Source organism: Pyrus communis, chromosome 7 (genome assembly GCF_963583255.1).
Source record: "Pyrus communis chromosome 7, drPyrComm1.1, whole genome shotgun sequence".
Taxonomy (NCBI): Eukaryota; Viridiplantae; Streptophyta; class Magnoliopsida; order Rosales; family Rosaceae; genus Pyrus; species Pyrus communis.
Genome location: NC_084809.1, coordinates 7,767,745 through 7,786,898, shown reverse-complemented (window position 1 = coordinate 7,786,898; position 19,154 = coordinate 7,767,745). Strand labels below are relative to the sequence as shown.

At 37.3% G+C, this 19,154-nt stretch overlaps 2 protein-coding genes across 3 annotated transcripts; both read right to left on the bottom strand.

The window, feature by feature from the left end:
* Positions 1–107: 107 nt before the first annotated feature.
* On the bottom strand, positions 108–7,798 carry LOC137740846 (flowering time control protein FPA). Its single transcript, XM_068480651.1, has 4 exons — positions 7,528–7,798; positions 7,085–7,399; positions 2,300–3,540; positions 108–1,560 (listed from the first exon to the last, which is right to left on the bottom strand). The coding sequence occupies exons 1-4, from the start codon at positions 7,528–7,530 to the stop codon at positions 399–401; spliced, it is 2,721 nt and encodes a 906-aa protein (XP_068336752.1). The 5' UTR covers positions 7,531–7,798; the 3' UTR covers positions 108–398.
* Positions 7,799–10,019: 2,221 nt separating this feature from the next.
* LOC137740246 (vacuolar cation/proton exchanger 3-like) lies at positions 10,020–14,050 on the bottom strand. 2 transcript variants are annotated; one of them, XM_068480094.1, is made up of 14 exons: positions 13,892–14,050; positions 13,576–13,688; positions 13,305–13,458; positions 12,957–13,205; positions 12,798–12,865; positions 12,527–12,555; positions 12,131–12,327; positions 11,809–12,021; positions 11,522–11,656; positions 11,280–11,396; positions 11,133–11,186; positions 10,907–11,023; positions 10,606–10,702; positions 10,020–10,388 (listed from the first exon to the last, which is right to left on the bottom strand). In XM_068480094.1, the coding sequence occupies exons 3-14, from the start codon at positions 13,389–13,391 to the stop codon at positions 10,360–10,362; spliced, it is 1,392 nt and encodes a 463-aa protein (XP_068336195.1). In that variant the 5' UTR covers positions 13,392–13,458; positions 13,576–13,688; positions 13,892–14,050; the 3' UTR covers positions 10,020–10,359. The 2 variants fall into 2 exon arrangements, with proteins under 2 accessions (XP_068336195.1, XP_068336196.1); XM_068480095.1 differs by lacking the exons at positions 13,576–13,688; positions 13,892–14,050 and having other exon boundaries at positions 13,305–13,559.
* Between the last annotated feature and the right edge of the window lie 5,104 nt (positions 14,051–19,154).

Sequence of the window (19,154 nt, the reverse complement as noted above, 5' to 3'; positions counted from 1 at the left end):
CACAATTGAGTCTTGTTTGCAGGGCTGCCGTATTGGCGACTGTGAAAGAGATGCCCTATATGGCAGCCCTGCGGAAGAATATCTAACATATGAAAGAAAAAAGGACATAAATATAAAGTAGCTATCAAATGTAGCTGTTAACTTTCTTCAGTTCTGTCAATATAGAATGTAGATGAGTAGCATGACCCCATTCGAGTCATTGGACAAAACAAACCAATAAGCATCAAACTGCATGAACCCAACAGTAAAAATAAGAAAGAACAGGATTTACATCAAACTATAGGAAAATCAAAATTCATGTGCAACTGCACTGCGTTAGGGGTGTTGAATTTCGAATTTTATCCGTCACTCACTCTCAAAAAATAGATGAGACCAGCACGATCATATTCCAGTCCTGGTCAACTTCCTTTCCCTTGGATTTGCTGAAGAAGAGCTGCTGCCAACTGTAATGTCGCTTGCAGGCGTTTCTGTGGATCTGTTTCTACTGCTTCATTTGTACTAGTGCTTTGCAGTTGTTGGTTTCCCTGAACCGCTGTTTGGACATTGTGAGGCGTTGCAGGCACAGTTGATACCTGCTGTTGCCGCTGCTGCAACTGTTGGACTTGACCAAACTGAGATGTTGACGGCAGCGAATTCACCTCATTATTCTGCATACCAAATGTCTGGGATGTCCTTGGAATGTTATCAGACTCATACATTTTGTTTCTTTGTCTAAAATCTTCTCCGGTAGCTGGATTTGGAGTTCTCGCAGACTGCCTCTGCTGCTGCCCAAGAGATGATGCCAATTGTGCAAGTTGCTCAGGTTGCAGGGAATCAGACGGCATAGATGAAGAGCCTGGAGATTGGATTTCCTGCTGTGACGAATGGCTGTTTCGAATACGAGAAATTCCACCTGGAATGCTCGACTGTTGTGCTTCCCTTTGCATGATCCTATGCTCCTGAAAAATAGAATCAATGGAACTATTGGGCATTTGGGTTGGTTTATTTCTAGTATCCGTAATTGAGTTTTGCGGCTTGTGTGAAGACCAGTTTTGCCCCAATGCAGGGCTTTCCATATGATGTGGATACTCATGCCTGCTCTCATTGTAAGAATCAGATCCATTTCCAACACCATAAGCTGAACCTGAAAATGACACTGGTGGAGCTGATGTAAATGAATGAATAGATTCTGAAGGTGTTGATGGCTTTGTATATGATGTATCCCCAGGCAATGACAATAATCTCGTATCTTTTCTTTCGGGTTGTTGGTGTACCGATCCAAAATTGGAACTAGGATTTTCTAACCTCAAAACAACACCGGAGATGCTGAGTTTCCCTGGTACCTTCAGCACTTTCTCTGAGAAGTCTGACGGGGGCACAAGAAACAAGGTATTCTTGTCATCTAACTTAGCAACGGCTGCTCGCTGCTTCTCCCCAAGATAATGCATAAATTCATTGTAGTATCCAATATCAGCATCACTTTGTGGGGCAAAGAACACAACCCAAGCACTTGCTGCTTGATAGTAATGCTTTGAAAGCATGTCTAGACCAGTTCTTGCAGTACAATCCAAAAATTCAGGCCTGCAGCAGAACATTGGTGCTAATAATGGATTAGATCAAACAGTATCATGTGTGACGAAACATTAGAAAAAATTTATTTTGTTTTCAGAGCAGATGAAACTAGTCTATCTAGATTGCACCATGTAGTTTGAATCAGACATACATGAATACCAATAATGTTATAATCACGATGCGGACTGACAAAGGGAATTAGACCAAACCACTCGACAAAATTACAAAAAGGATTCGATTGTATAGTCTCTACTAATCTATCAATGTAGCTGAAAATGAGATGATTCTGAAATTCAATAAAATTGGGTAACCTACAGATAATCCTCTTCTTACTGGGGAAAGAACAACGATAAAGCAAATTAAAACTGTTGCAGCTAATGTTCTGATTATTTGATACATCAGCCGAAATACCAGGCAGTCACAGTTTTGTGAACTCTCAAATGCACGGAAAATTAACTGGAACTCTTCCATTTCTGACACATCTAAGTAATTTGTTATGATGTTGATAACAAAAATGCATACTGTGCATTAATAGAAATGGCGTGTTACCGACAGACACGCAACAAGCAAGAATTTATAGTAATCAGCTACTGTTAAAGATAAATGACAACAGGCAATAGGTAAATATAGCCTTTTCACATTCTTGATTCTATTCACTCTACTCTCTTTTTATCCGGAGAATGATTCTGTTCAATTAATCATGCAAGTAACCAGAAATTGACTTGTGCAAAAATATTTTACTACTTACAAAGTGAAGTCAAGGAGTTTGCCCACAGGAAAGCAACGAGCATTACAGACAGGAGTTCCTCCCTTTGCTATAGTCCCTTCCCATTTCCACACATTGAAAGAAGGCCGATCTGGTTCAGGAGTGAACCTTCTCCTATCAACAGGATTTGCTAGCTGAGAACCCGAGCTCACCTGAAAATCATCATAAGATTCTTTCCAGCGGTCACCCCTTTCTTCTAGAGCTGAAGGTAAACTCATTGGTCGATCAGGGATCTGGTTGTAACCAAATGGCCCACCCTCAAAGTTTCTATTGGAACTGTCAGCTTGGGGAAAATCAGAGTATGACCTAGAAAAGCCATGTCTTTCTGGGTTGTAGTCAGACTGGGGATACTCTGGAAACTCTTTGTTCAAAAGAAAAGACTCCGTCTTCAATTTCTTGGCCCCATTAAAGAAATGAATATCTTCTTGCAAGTCCCATGGCTCTTCATAAGGTTGACTTGTCTGAGGAAATCTCTGTGAATAATCATTTAAATGAGCATATTTCTCTCTTTTAGGACTACCCCGAGGATCATACATATCTTCTGATAGTCCTAGTTCAGACCTCATTTCCTTGTATCTCCTCTGTTCAAACATATTGTTTTCACCTCTCCACAAATTCCCCTTCCGCTTAAAACCATAGGGATCAGAATCACCAGCATCAAAATCTGGAAAATAATGAGGAGATCTGATGCTGGGATTACCTGTGAAGCTCCCAAATTTCGTGTCCTCTTGAAAATTCTCAGATGATCCTGAGCGACCATTCACCTGAAAATGAGGGGATGGAGGGACACTCATTGAATTCCTTCCACTGTTAGCTGAGCCTGTTTCACTCTTTGCAAAGCAAATATGCACCCGGGGATTTCCAAATAATTTTCCCTGAAGAGCTTCTTTCGCTCTGCACGCTGACACTTCACTCCTAAATCGAACAAAAGCATAAGTACGACCGGGGAATGCAGTGATCTTCTCAATCTCACCAAACGGTGAGAAAGCTTTCCTTAATATCATTTCATCCACCTTCAATAAAGCTGGAAAACCTATCCATAAAACAGCACTAGGCTCTGCATTCTTATCACTCATATTGGATTTTTCCTGATAAAATTGCTCAGGACTATCCTGGCGTGCTCTAAACTCCCTTTGATAAAAAGGTGATCCTCTTGGAGCTGTACGTTGTTCGTCTCGACGTTGGGAGTAATCTTCTTCACGCGATGGTGCTGATGATTTATCCTGTGATAAGAGATTTATCAAAGTAAGAACAAAACAAGCTTATATATGGACGAATGTAGGTTGACTTTAACTTTGTATCATTAATACTGTCCTGTTTTGTTGATCTTGAAAGAAATATTAAAGTTTACTACCAACTCTCCAACTGGAACAAACAGGTTCAATCACATAAAGATTACTCCAATGACCAATATATCTTGAACATCCTTCTCAACTAGATCATGCATTACGGTCGTTACAGTGAATCTAATTATATTCAACATTAATGATTCTGTTGTTCAGTTTCTATTTTTCATTTTGGAGGAAGCTATTAAACTATAACCATTTTAAGCATCCTCGCTAAATTTGCTCTCCACAGATTCTGTTTTACTTCTACATTATTAAGTAATTAACAAGCCTCATTTTGCAAATTATTTGGAAAGTGAAGTGTAGTAGACACACAACAAAAAATTTCAAACAAAGGCTGATGAACAACTTACTACAAGATGCACTCAAACATTGGAAAACAGAGAACAATGCTGCTTCACACACAAAATTAAGCATGCTAAGGCAACTGCTAAATGTGTCTCATTATTCAAATCAGAATCACAGATAGATATCTCAGCACAAGAAGTCTACAAGAACATAGTACATCTAAGTACTGTGAATAACATTCTATGACTCGAAACACTGTAAATCATGCTAGCAAGAGTACGCAAATACTTGGTCAATAACTGTTACAGATTTTTCACTGAGGGCAATAATCAAGATTGCGAAACCATTAAGAACTGCAGGAATTTAACACTGTTGGCCTGGATCAAATTAGTGAACAATAAGAGAAAGCCGAAGGTGCTTTAAACTACATTGGCCTCCCAAGGCCAAGATTGTAAACACAGGCAAATATCTCGCAAGACATGCTTTTATCTTGGGAATTAAGTAATGTGCTCAGATGTTCCAACCTGAAACGAGACTTCAATGTGCTCCACCTGTACTGATGTACTAAATGGTACACGCCTTATTTCAACTCACATGAATCCATCTTAGATAAGTTCTCAGAACATAAAAGAATAACTGCTCTAAGGCTAGCCTGAGATATGTATTACAATCATAATTGATACGGAAACAAAAGCTGAAGATAATGGAGGTACAGCAGTAATCTAAAACATGAAGAATCCAGTTGTTACATTAAAATAGTGGATTGGATTTTCACGACGAACTTACTTTTCTTTTTATTTGAGAAAGAAAGAAGTGAAATGTAGATTGCACGAACTCTATTATCAGTAACGATTGTGATGCATCATTCATAAGATCGAAAATGTGAAGGAAGCTCTGTTCTCACTGCTGCATACTTTTAACAGATAATGAATGTTGGAAGTGTGAATTAGACAAAGATTTCTAATCGTTTGCATGCAATCTGCTGTCGTTGGTTGTTCTGCATTTGAATCTGATATATGGGAGCACGCTTGAAAAGAATCTAAACATAATATGCAATTCTGAGCGCCATAGCATCATCAAGTTTTTATAGCATATTACCATACATATGAATCATTAATTCAAACACTAATCAGTGGTTGAGGAGTTGCAGAAAATGAATAGCCAACACATGCAAGACATTGGTCTTATCCCAAGAAGCTTTCTTCCTCTTGTGATCTGAGCTACATCATCCAAATAGGATGCTTCTAACTACTGCATATTACATAAACAAAATTTTGGGGTGGGCTGGATCTTTCTTTAAACATGCCAAATGCATTGAGGACAAGAATCCATTTCCAAGTCTTTCATGTTTTCACTGAACCCGGCCCAGTCTTGCAGCATGCATCAACTCAATTTGTTTTTATTTTATTAATTGAGTTACACTGTTACTGGGGATGCTTGCAGAGGTTGCATGGCAAAATATTATTTTACCCTTGCAAGAGCAAGAGGAGGTGACTAATTATGCTTGTTGTTCAATGGGTTTTAATTTTTTGCTAGTCATACGATCATTTTGATATGATAAATTAGAATTTCAATGTCTCTTTTTAATTGTGAGAACTATTATCTAATATATATGGTCACAACTATTTTAAAAAGGTCATTAAGAATTTCTTAAGTTGCAAGGTAGATCGTAAACGATTATGAACAAGAGAGGAAAATTAACAGACAACACAGAAAGTAACAAATGGTGAATTCAACCATGCGTATTTTAAAGTCCACATGTTTCCATGATTAACACAACGTAGGGTGATCCTTGCTCTCTCAACGACAAATGTATTGAACTGCAGATCTGATGCTATTTGCTAAAAGCTCTAACACGAGTATTAAACAGATTGATTCCTGAAACTTTTGTCTTGTATGGGCACTAGTCCTACCAAACATAATCTTGACCAATCTCTCAATGGTGGGAACATTAACAAGTTCTTTAGATTTCTCCCACCTGTCTCTTGATATAATAGATGAAATTTTAGTTTGGGTTTGATAATCGTCCTTTTCTTTTATTAAGTACATTGCATCCCTAACAAGTGTATACAGAAGATGACACTAGCAAAATCTTTCATATGTACAATAAAAAATCTCGCTGTGTGTTTAAAATGCCACCCCACAGTGAATTCAGTGTAAGAGCATACCCTGAAACCTGTTAATTTCACATGAGGCAGTGGGCTAACAATCACAACTACATTGAAAATTGCTGGTTCAGCTTTCAAACCCACCCAACTATAAACACCAGCATAGTTTATGAAATGTGCATTATGACTCCAGATAGACAATAAGAATGACAGTAAGAATTGATAAAAGGGAAAAAATGGTGTGCTGTGCCCTTCTTTATTAAGTAGTGATAAATTACTTATGGGAGGTTTAAGAGACGCTAGCCATGGCGTAAATGTCGCTGCATTCAACATATTTTGCAGTTAAATTAAACCTCAACTAGTCCAACTTGTAGATGGCTTCCAGCTACTCTTATGGAAAGATACAAGGAAAAAGAATTTCCAGGGCTGTCATCCTTCATAGATAGGTATGCAACCCATAATTATTATGTTACGTCACAAGTTTTGTCATTAAACATTTAGAAAGAAAAGAGCTTTTGGGTTGCATCCCCTTGCATGTGTTTCACCTTCAAAGAATTAATCTTGAAAGTTCAAATGTGGAATGCTAGGAATGGTCACGACGAAAACCATGGAATGAGCAGAGGACAAGCCCCTCAATTTAGCCTTACATGTGCTCCCTATTAAAATAAAGGGACTTATATTTTTGTTGTTGTACACATTAGCACTGCATGTCAGCTTTATGATTATGCTGGAAAAAAGTATCTTATACTTACGGATTTAATAATTTTTGTGGAATGTGGCATTGTTATAATCATTATGCATTTTTCATGGAGCATTTTGATTAGCTGATTAGACATCATAATTCGGTAAACTGTGGAATATATTCTTGCTCAAACTCAAAGATAACGGAACAAGACAACTACCATGGCCTTCGATTCAGATAACCAACTTATATTATACACACACATACTCAGTGCACACTTACAACATCGCATATATTTACAACAAAGATAGAAAAATATCATCTTGAATAAAAAGTAACTAACCGCCTTGGTAAACTCGATCCTCAGAGGGTTGCCCGCAACAAGAAGACCCTGGAGGGAATCCATGGCAGCGATTGCATCGTCTTCCCCCTTGAACTTAAGAAAGGCATAACTCCGGCCGGGATGGAAGGCTACGCTTTCTAGCTCTCCAAACTGCAGAAAGGGATTAACGAGATCTTCCTCCACGACACTATGAGAAAGGTTCCCAACCCATAGGTTCCTGGACGGCGGAGCTTTCCCACTTTTGGAATCCAACCGCCGCAGCCCATGCCCACCGCGACTCTCCGGAAACCGGTCCCTACCTCCAACTCGACCCGCCTAATCATCCAAAAACCGAAAATCCGAATCAAAGACAAAGCACAGTAAACAATGAACTAGCACGACGATTTTATCGAAAAAATAAAAACTTCTACGGCTTTGAGATTGAATTGATCGGAAACACTTACCATAGTAACTTTACGGTGATTCCGGCGACGCTTTTGGAATGTGAATCGATCGAAGTCCAATGCCTTCTGAAATTCTTCAATCTACTTGGAGCAGTGAAAGATTGGAGAAGATAGTAGGAAATCTCAGTGACTGAACTCTGCCACTCGCTTGTTCTTCTTCTCAGCCTCTCCAAGTTTACAGTTTTATGATTAGGGTTTTGGAATTGGGATTTTTTGATAGGGTAGAATTCCCCGGGCCGCGGTAAAGTGGGCGATGATGATGATTTTTTTTAATTATTTTATTTTATTTTTGTCGAAGGAGTGTGTGGTGATGATTGGGCACGTCGTTACCAAGAATGGGTGTCCTGTACTCAACTGAAAACGGAATTGTAAGATACGGGGCCAATTGGTAAATAAGGCTAAATATAAAATGTCCTTTTCGCCCTTAAATTTTACAAAATGGAAAATGATAGCCATGCATCCTGTTGAATTGAACTCATGCACAACCCCTGTTCAATTTAATGTATTGTTTTCGTTTGATTTATTTAAGATACCTATTAATAAAATTATGTTTATCAATCAAAATTATATGAAATTATTATTCTAATTTTCTCATCAAAGCTAAACAAAATTAAAAGGTATGTCAATTTAGTAATTACATACCACTCAAATTTTCAATTTTTTACACGAACCTCACAGCCAGATAAACATAATAGATTTATTTAAAAAATAAAATGAAAAATGGAGGAGGTTTTTTTTTTTTTTTAATTTTATTTTTTAACTCACATCTCCACACCCCTTCTTCAAAGTTTCACGGCCAATATATATATATATATATATATATATATATATATTTTTTTTTTTTTTTTTTTTAAGAAGTGATATAAATATTTTTATACAAAATAGACAAATTTAATTACACACGTATAACGTGTGTGGATAGACTAGTTAAATATGATGATTACAAGTAAAGAGGAGTAAGTGAGAGACTAAAAATGATGTCTAAAAATTAGTTTCCTTACCAAAATCATTGGCTTTTCCAATTGGTCGATTTTATAACTTCTTGAATTTTTAAAGTTTGAGTTGGAGTTGCATCGTCTTGATTGTCTCGGTTTTGTCTCAAAATCTCAACTAAATCGATTGCAATGTAACAATTTCAGTTCGGTTTGATTTTAACAAATATCCCTAGGAAAATCAAACCTAGCTTATTTTGAAAGATTTGGTTTGATTTGGAATGGGTGGTTTGGACATGAGTGAGTTGAGTCCACTCTCCCACCCCTTAGACCAACTCTAACCCTCGGAGTAAGTTCTAAATTTTCTCTTCTATTCCCCACCCCCTCCCAAAACAAAAAAACAATTTCAGTCCTACCCTTGTTCTAAAATTGGGTAAAGTGTTAGAACCTAAAAAAAAACCCAAATACCAGCCAAGATTTAATCCAAAATTAGTGGTGGAGCCCACATGTGAGAGCGAAAAAGATGATGTGAAACCTAAACACCCAAAACTCATTATCGGACGTGCCCAATGCGCCATGCACAGTACCAGAGGGACCCCACCCATGTGGGCATGTCCCCTGCGTGTCAGATGACATAATAGCCTAACGACTAGTTTTGTGATCCAACGATCACATTTAAATGGGCCATTGGTTGATCCAATGGTCCACATTCAAATATATATATTTTTTATATTTATATATTTATTGAATCCAACGACTCAAATCAAATCTAATGGTAAAAATAAAAAATAAAAGATCTAATGGCCCAAATTTAAATCCAATGGCTAAAATTATTAAAAAAAAATTAACTCAAAATTCACCCAAAAACTTTATAAATACCTATGCTTATATAGAAGATGATTGAAGGTTTGCGTTTCATGTGTGTAGGTTTGTGTTTTATGTGTTTTGGTATGTGTTTCGTGTGTCTCATGTGTTTCATGTGTTTCGTGTGTTATACATCTCTATCATGTGTTTTGTATGTGTTTCATATGTGTTTTGTATGTTTCATGTGTTTTGTGTTTATACATCTCTATCATGTGCTTCATGAGTTTCATGTGTCGACTTAGTGATTTTTTAATATTTATCGAAATTTAAATATTTTTAGGTTAAAATGTTCATAAAATTAAGTTAGGATAGCCTACATATTTTTTTTTTTAAAGTTAATCGAAAAAAATAGCCTAAATTCATTTTTTAATAATCTGGGGCTAAAATTTTAGGCTAGAAAGGTTAAAGCAGAAAAACTGTTTCTAGTTTAAAACCTAAATTTTTTGGGCTAAAAATTTTAGGTTTTACTCCAAGGGTTACAAATGGTCTTAGTGTAGTGTAGATATTATCGTTTGTCAAAACAAAACAAAAAACAACTATACGTAATATAACAAAAAATTATCCTAACATGTAATTATCCTAAAATCGACATGCCATCAACTTTCAAAGGGTAAATTACAATTTGTACCTTCAAATTTTGGTACAATTATAAACTCATACCTTATTTTTAAAGCATTACAATGTCATACATCCTTAATTTACTGAATCTTTTACATTAGACTATTAGCATTCCTATTTTTTTGAGCACCAAATTTAAACTTTTTACCCTATAATATCCGTCTCTCTCTTCTCTGCTCCAATGTGGCATTGGGACAGAAATACATACATCCACTGGCTTCCGAGTCAAAGTAAGGGAAATAGCAACACATTCCCGAGCATCAGGTGTACAAATTTCAACATGGAAAACTATCCGGCACTACCAAACAAGTTACTCTTAATCGTCATGATTCCGGGAGGCCAGCCGGCAAAAACCTCGCTTCTTCAGTACATGACATCGGCTTTGCGCATTAGTTGATCACCCGCTTCGATGATTCAGTTACTGCTTCGGGTTCTGGGGCTTATCCTCTGCAGAGAAAATGTGCGTCAAGTCACAAGTAAGAAACATACTAAACATAGAGAGATAATGTGCTGCATTAAGAAACATACTAAACATAGAGAGATAATGTGCTGCATTCTGTTGAATTGAATATGCAAGCAGAAAAAACAATCGTTCGAAACTGTAGAAAGTCGGATCAACTATCCACTGGCCACTTGAGAGAAAATTAAGGAGGGGAGAACTCACGAATCGCTTTAGGATCTCTATGTACAAAGAAGCTTGCAGCGACGATAATGTAGCAAAGAATGAGCATTAGTCCTTTGAAGTAATTAGATGTTCCCTCCTGCAAGTTCAATTTCAGTCCATTTAAACACATTACACAAAGGAAAAATGGTCGCTGTAGCGCCCGCTGACACTAGGAAACACGGCACTAACCCTGAAATTCATGTGTATCTAGTGCGTTTGTGCGCAAAGAACTTGGAAGTATTTCCTATAAAAGCAATCAAGTAAGAAATCGAAAGATTTATGATTTGCTCAAATGACGAACCTGCAGCATGAAGGCTACCACCAGAACAGTTATGAAAAGCGTTGCTGTCTCAAACAGTTGGAAATCTAAGTCCATAGGGCACCCCATGCACCACCCAACCACAACACAAAATGGAATCTGCAGCAATCGAAAAGGAAACCATCACGCCATCACATTTATGCACTGTAGAGATAAAATCATCGTGAAATGTCAATGTAAATGCATATGTATGATAGATGGTACTCACTCCAAACATTGAGATCTGCGTTGATGAGCCTATCGCCACTCCCAAAGTAATGTCCTGCCTCAAACGTTAAGCCAAAGTTAACAAGGAAGCGATGATAAGTCATGAGCGATTGTATTTATACATGGAACCGACGGGACAACCACTTACAAGCTTGTCTTTAATGGCAAACATAACAGCACCGGCGTGCTCTGCTGCATTCCCAACAATTGGGAGCAGAATAACACTGATAAATGCAACTGGGATGCCCATTGCAACAGATGCACCCTGAAAAAAAATTACAGAAACAACACAAGAGATTCCTCACTAGAAACCCAACAAGAATAACTAACAAATTTCAAATCATCCAAAATCGGAGGAGGATAAGACAATGATTTAACAAGACATGTTACCTCTATAGCGTTAACTAAATATTCCGAGAGGACTGAAATCCACGCGGTCAGAATTGATAGCCATATTACGGATTCCCACTTAGTGATCTCAGGAGCCTCTTCCTCATCTGAATTTTCTTCGGTTTGATCCTCTGCCTGGTTTTGAAACAAATTCAGATACGCCATTAGATCACATAGAGGAGAACTTGCATAAACTCCACTTAATCAAATTCATCACACTTGAACAGTGAAAGCATAAGAATTAGTAACACGGTTTGAGGTCCGTATTGGCGAAGACTTGTACCAACCTGATTAACTGGAATATACAAATTATGCTGGCTTCTTAATTGGAAAAACAGAAATGAAGCATAGGCGACGAGCATAATGCAGCTAGTGAATCTCGAAAGGGATAACTCAGACTTCCCATAGTGCAACTCTGTCCGCGTAGAGTGCAGTACTGCTGGAAAGAGCAGACCCATGACTGCCATCAATAGCAATCCAGAGTTCACTCCAGCAGTTCCCTGAGAATATAGACATTCTGAGCTTTATTTGCAAGCAAATGAGATGGACGGTAGAAGAGCAAAAATAAAACCAACTAAACAAGTGCTCCTTTTTCAGACGAAAATATACCTTGTTGAACACTTGCTCCGTCTTTGAATGCACAAGTCCACCTGCAAAGAATGCACATCCAAGCACGAGCAACATGTTTGACAGGATTGAGCCCAGTAAGGACTGTTGAACAACACGTATCATGCCGCGTTTCAGAGCATAAATTGATATTATCAATTCCGTTGCGTTTCCAAAGGTGGCATTTAAAAGACCTCCAACTGCCAAATTAACAAATTGATAATTTTACTATCATAATAATCCACAAAGTCCATTCTGAATATCCGATGCTATTTTAGTGAGCTCAAAACCAAACTTAAAAGTTTTACGATACCCAAATCCTCAAGCTTTTCGTAAAACCTAAAGATGTAAATGTAACGTGGAATATAAAAACGGGTAGTTGTTTTAGCAACAGCTTACCTGTTGGTCCAGTATAGCAAGCCAGCTGCCTGCATCAAAAGAAGCCAATCTGTATTAGGTACTCTATAATGCACATTAACAGCAAAGTTGGCATGGATGTCGGGCTCAAGTGCGTGTGGAACAAACGCTAATATGCTACAATACGGTAACAAATGTTGGTTCTCTAACACATCAAGTTACTGGAAATGTTCAGTCAAGGCTGTTGGATTCCCACTCGTAAACATTATGTTAGCAAATAAAGAAAATACAAAGGGAATGCAAGAAGTCTTACTCTGTTGCGTATCCTAATCGCTCAGCCAAAGGTATGATTCCCAACAAGCTTAAAAGAAAGACCCAACCCTGAAATGCATTAAGAAGAATCAAATAACCAAGCCTACAATCGTGTGATGATCCGAAAGATTCACACATAGAAAAATATAATGAAACTCACATGATGGCCGGTTAATTTATCAACAACGATTGCCAAAGGGCCAAAAGGCATGAGCAGGTTAATTTTGGCAGAGAAAACTACAATCCTGATGCTGTCAGCCACACTGTTCTTCAGAACATGGGGACAACAATCATTTGCACCACCAGAATATAGAGCTCTGAGGGGAACCTCATCCAAAGAATGTTTTTCAGGACCAACTAGGCTCTGATCCTCGAACTCAAACGGTGATTTGGATTGCGTTGATCCCATCTGTGGAATCAAAATCTTTGTTACCAAAAAATTATCACTGGTATCGAAGGAAATGCATGCCTTTGATACCACATACAACTAAAGGATTAAAAAACTGACCTCAACATGGGAATTTATTTTTATTGTGGATGCATCGTTGTTCCTGCTCTTGTTGTCGTCGTTGTTGTAACGGTTATCAGAATCCATGAGGTGGAAGTACAATTCTATGCCAAGAAATCAACAAAAATTCCATCGTCGAACACGAGCAGATTCACTGTTTCATCGCATTCTCCACAATGAACGCATACATAGAAATCAAAATGTTCCATCTACAAATTCTATGCCTATACATATACACATAATACACATAACATCTATGTATAAGCTCTACCTGTTACTGATAAAGCCCATATCGCAGACCTGGGCGTAAGCAAGTTGTTTACTGCAGTGTGCTTCCCTTCTGCACCGAAGTTCGATTTCGAATCCCCCTCCCTGTTATTTGGTCTACATTAAAGCATCCCTTGAATCAGAATAAAGCCCATATGAAAATTTTGTGAAGAACGTGAATCTAACAACCCTAATAAAAAGAAAATCACGCATCAATACATACGTATATAAGCCCTAATGAAATTCTGAATAAGAACACAAAAATTTCTCAACCCCAAGAAACAAAACAAGAACAAGGATCGTGGAAGTATAGAGCTAACCTTGTGGTCAAACGTGTGTGTATATATATTTATATATTGATTCTCCAATGTGAACACTAAAAAATCAGATCCAAAAAAACATGCATGCATATGTTAGCAGCAGAAATGTAAATTAATTTCTTTTTTGTGTAAAAAAAATCTGGGATTCCTTCCAAACTAAACAATGAGACTAATGGAAGGCAGAAGATAAAAAGCAAAGATTCAAGGAAGGTAGTTATTAAGTGCAAATTTGCAAATTGATGGTTTTGATAAAAGAGGAAATTAAACAGCTTTGACAGATATTGATACGTGAAATATGGTCCACACCCATCCGTGGGAACCCGTCATTTTCGCCCTAACAAATATCATTGTCTCTCCTTTCCTATTTTTAGACATGCAAATGCAATGATTTCTTTTTCTTCCGTTCTTTTCTTTTTCTTTCGATCCAATCACTTTAATTTATTCCGTTCTCATAGGAGAAAAAACGTTTGTACCGTTGACACCGACCAACACCGACCAATCCCGTCAATCTCAAATTTGCCATATTAAGCACTATATACATGTTTGGAATTGCTTTTAAAGTGACTGAAATATTGATGAAAGTGTTTTTTTCAGTTTCAAAGCATTTGAAGTGAATTGTGGAAGAAGCTCTATATATGTCACATCCTAGACCGGCTCCATCATAGCACGATATTATCCGTCCCGATCACACCCTCACGGTTTTATTTATGGAAAGTTACATGAGAACTTCCCAGTTGGCCACCTATCCTGGGATTGCTCTCACCCGAACTCGCTTAACTTCGGAGTTCTGATGGAACCCGAAACAAGTGAGTTCCCAAAAGACCTCGTGCTATAGGAGGTGGGCATGTACATATAAGGCACATCACCCCTTCTCTGTTGGTCGACGTGGGATATTACAATCTACCCCCCTTAGGGGCCCGACGTCCTCGTCGACACACTCGCACCAAACGGCAGAGTGGCTCTGATACCATTATGTCACATCCCAGTCCCGGCTCTGCCATAGCATGATGTTGTCTGCTTTGGACCTCGATCATGCCTTCAAGGTTTTATTTCTGGGAACTCACGCAAGAACTTCACAGTGGGTTATCCATCCTGGGAATGCTCTCGCCCGAACTCACTTAACTTCGAAGTTCCGATGGAACCCGAAACCGGTGAGTTCCCAAAATGCCTCATGCTATATAGAGGTGGGCATGTACATATAAAGCGCATCACCCCCTCTCCGTTTATCTATGTGGGATGTTACAATCCACCCCATTAGTGGCCTGACGTCCTCGTTGGCACACTCGCACCACACGGCAGAGTGGCTCTGATACCATTCTGTCACATCCCAAACCGGCTCAGCCCTAGCACACTATTGTCCGTTTTGGGCCCCGACCACACTCTCATAGTTTTGTTTCTAAGAACTCACACGAGAACTTCCCAGTGGGTCACCTATCCTGGGATTGCTCTTGCTCGAACTCGCTTAACTTCGGAGTTTCGATGGAACCCAAAGCCAGTGAGTTCTCAAAAGGTCTCGTGCTATAGGGGTGGACATGTACATATAAGGCACATTACCACATCGACCAACGAAAAGAGGGCGATGTGCCTTATATGTCAAGTGCTTTTCCAAATTCCACTTGCATTATTATTAAAGATTGGTTCCAAAAGCACTTTTATCGAAAGTGTTTTCAATCATTTTAAAAGCAATTTCATAATAAAATTTGGGTTGAGCTGCGTAATTGAACAACCACAATAATTTGATATCAAATTCAACATTTACCTCTACTTATAAATGCAAAAAAATACTACTTAAATGTAAATTGTAATACTATATAAGTATATAGTAACAAATTTAATTTTTGATTTTTCAAGAAAAGTTATGTACTTAACTTGTGATCCAATTGCCACTTAGTATGATGATATAATAATATTTCTTTTCACTTGTAAGTAAGAGGTCTTAGGTTCGATTTTCACCAAATGCAAATTTAAACCACATTATTGCTAACCGATTATGAGGCAAAGTACACTCCATTTCCCATTAGTGTAAGATAATACCGGCTCAAAAAAAAACAAAAAACTTGTGAACCAGCTTCCTCCAAGATTTTGGATCACCAAGGTAAATTCTGATGTTAGCTAATGTTAGCTTCCCTGCAATTTCAAAGTGAGGGCTATCATCAAGTTTTTAATCATTTGTATTTTAATATATTTTTTATAGGGCGATAATCTAGGCAACTTGAATTTGGATGCGAGAGGGCGGCACTATGTCGTAGCATTAGATGTAATCCATGTCTACACGTGTCGAATAAGTTTTAGTTATTGCTGAGCTATAATTTTGGATGAAGCTATGTTTAACCCTTCCATTTAGAAATTACCTTATACCAATTTATTCAAACTCATGGCCCTCCAACAACAATCAAGGTCTGCTTGTAAAAAAGAAACAAAATCTCTTCTTATCAATTTACTCAAGCAAAAATCAAACTCATGTAAAAAGAATAAATAACAATCAATCTCTTATTATTTATTCAAAGATATAAATCAGTAAATGCAGATACGATCATACGATATCATTTTACATTTCACATCAAAACCAAAATGAAAGATTGATCGGAGTACTGTAACAATCAAACTAATTTTCAGTTCCATTTAAAACAATTGTCATATTTGTTGGTGTCAAAATTAAACCTGCATGGGCCATTTGGTACTATACTATAGTAACACAAACGACAATCATCTCGGTCTCTCTTGTCTATGTATATATCGAACCACTTAAAATTATTTGGCCATGCAAAACTGCAGTAGTATAGCGTACTGTCCCATACGTTAGGTCGAAAGCTAAATTCAAACCAATCATGAAGGGCAAGCACTTTTTCACCAAGATCATCATTTTTGGATTTGCAATGGACGGTTAGGGTTGAGTTTCCGCCCAAATCGTTTGTCACTTTGATGTGTCTTCTCGAATCTACTCCCGCACAATACATGGTCATTGTGAAAAATAAAAGCAGCACCAGCAACAATGTGGTTCCAGTGAACGAAGCCATGCTAGTTTTCCTGAAGAAATTTTATCTTGATGGAAATTAAAACTGATGCACAAGTATGTGCACAGTGCACCTCGTTCTTTTGTAGTTGCTAGTTAAGGTTTCTTATGGTTTCACATTTGGTATAGTGACCTTTTCTGGAATGATATGATTATGGTAATACATGAGGTTCATAGAACCTAATAGATTAGGACCAAACTTCATGGATATATACAAAGAATCAGGGATAAAAGATAAGAATTATGGTGCTGGCTGAATATTTCCAAATCTGCAGTAAAATCCTTCTGCACAATTCTAGCTAGGTAATTTTTTGTTATTATTTTTTTTTTATCGAACTAGGTAGTCCATTACCAAATGGATAAATAAAGAAATTATAATTCTTGCAATCAATGGAGTTTAAAATTTTTACACCACACGGTTCACACCATCTCTCTTATCCCTTGTCCTCCAACAACTTCCTTCTAAGCACACAAGGGCCTCCTTTGGTATAGAGGACTAGATAGGAATGGATTATCCTCCAAATTCAATGTATATTGAGGATAAACGAAAATAATTTTTTATATTGAGACGATTTTAAGAGGATTAGATTTAAAGGAAACATCTTCATTCTAATCCTCCCGTTTTGAGAAATATTGGAATTGATAAGTTTTCTCTGACCTTCAAGTTTGCCCTTATTATTTTTTCCTTCAACCTACGCTAAAAATAGTGGCTAATAACCTCATATCGAACAAGTCTAGTATATATGTATGGAGGTTGGCATGTTAGTGCAGGAAAGCTCTACCCTTCACATCTTCCACAAGATAATAGCCAGTGAATAAATAGTGTCATATGTTACAACAACTTACGTATGACATTACATAATTATATGCATGAAATGCATGTGAAATGTCACCATAAACTTTCAAAAATAAATGAATATAACAATTGAACCCTTATAATTTATTCCCGATATAAATTATTACATGTGAATACTAGTTCATCTTCCATTACATAACCTCCAATTTAACCATAGAAAACTAGATTAATTGACTTGATTAACTCCACATAAAGCATTTGCTGTACTTTTGCTCGTCCCAGTCGTACCTGCACGGAGCAGCTGTGGTAACACTCCAATAACACTTGCTACAATATACTTTCTCTCTCTCATGATTATATATTTCGAACCAATGCGATGCACCTGGCCACTCAAAACTGCAATCAAACCTCGTTATGGTGATAAAGCTAGGTTTGAAGTGGAATTCAAAGGAGGCGTTCGTCGCGAGCGTTTGGAGACCAAGATCATCGTCCTCGGATTTACAGTGAAGCTTGAGGGTCTGGCCCCCCTCCAAATTATTTGTGACTCTAACATGTCTTGTCTTGAATGCATCACAAATGGTGACGGTGAACAAAACCAGCGTGACTAGTAGCAGTGCTGAACTTCCATTGAACCAAGCCATGCTATATTGCTTGTTAATTTGGAGAAAATTAAATTTTAATTCTCTGTGAAAAAAAAACACCAGAAGAACTATGATTTTATAGTTGCTAGCTAGAGGTACCACTACCATCCACAAGGTCTCACATTTGCAATAGTGCTGTTTTTTGGGCCAGGTACATTTGCTATCAAGTTCTTGATTATAAAATTTTGGTAATATACCAAGTAATGGTGATATTTATTACCCTATTTATCATCTTTCGATTAATTTAAATTTCGATATATGTGTAATGGATAGATACAAATTTTAAAATTTAAACTCATCCAATGGTAATAACTAGGCTGGTCAGCATTACCACTTAAAGAGTGGTGAGAAAAAATCCACCATAAAATTATTAGTAACAATCTTGTTAGAATAATTTACAATTACAGAAAGAAATATAATTATTTCATAGCAATGATTTTAACTAAAAATGTTGAAGAGCTTTAATGTGTAGTTACCATGTAATTAAGATCTAAATTCTACAAACAAAATTATCCCGCTTGGGAATTTTCTTTATACCAGCAATATTATTCTTCTTTAAACCTGAATTAAGCTGGAGAAAGAGAATTCGAATTTAGATGTACAATAAACACATATATATTCTCTCTATTTGATTTTGAAAATCATGTACAGTTGGTTAGGAACACTAGGAAATGATAGGAACAAGGACATAGAAAAGGAAATGATAGCTACGTAGATGAAGTATTACTACCTTCTTTTAGCAGTATTTTCTCTAGTTATAAGTAAGAGAGATCATAAGTTTTTGACTCATGTGGATGATGTGTTCAATAAATT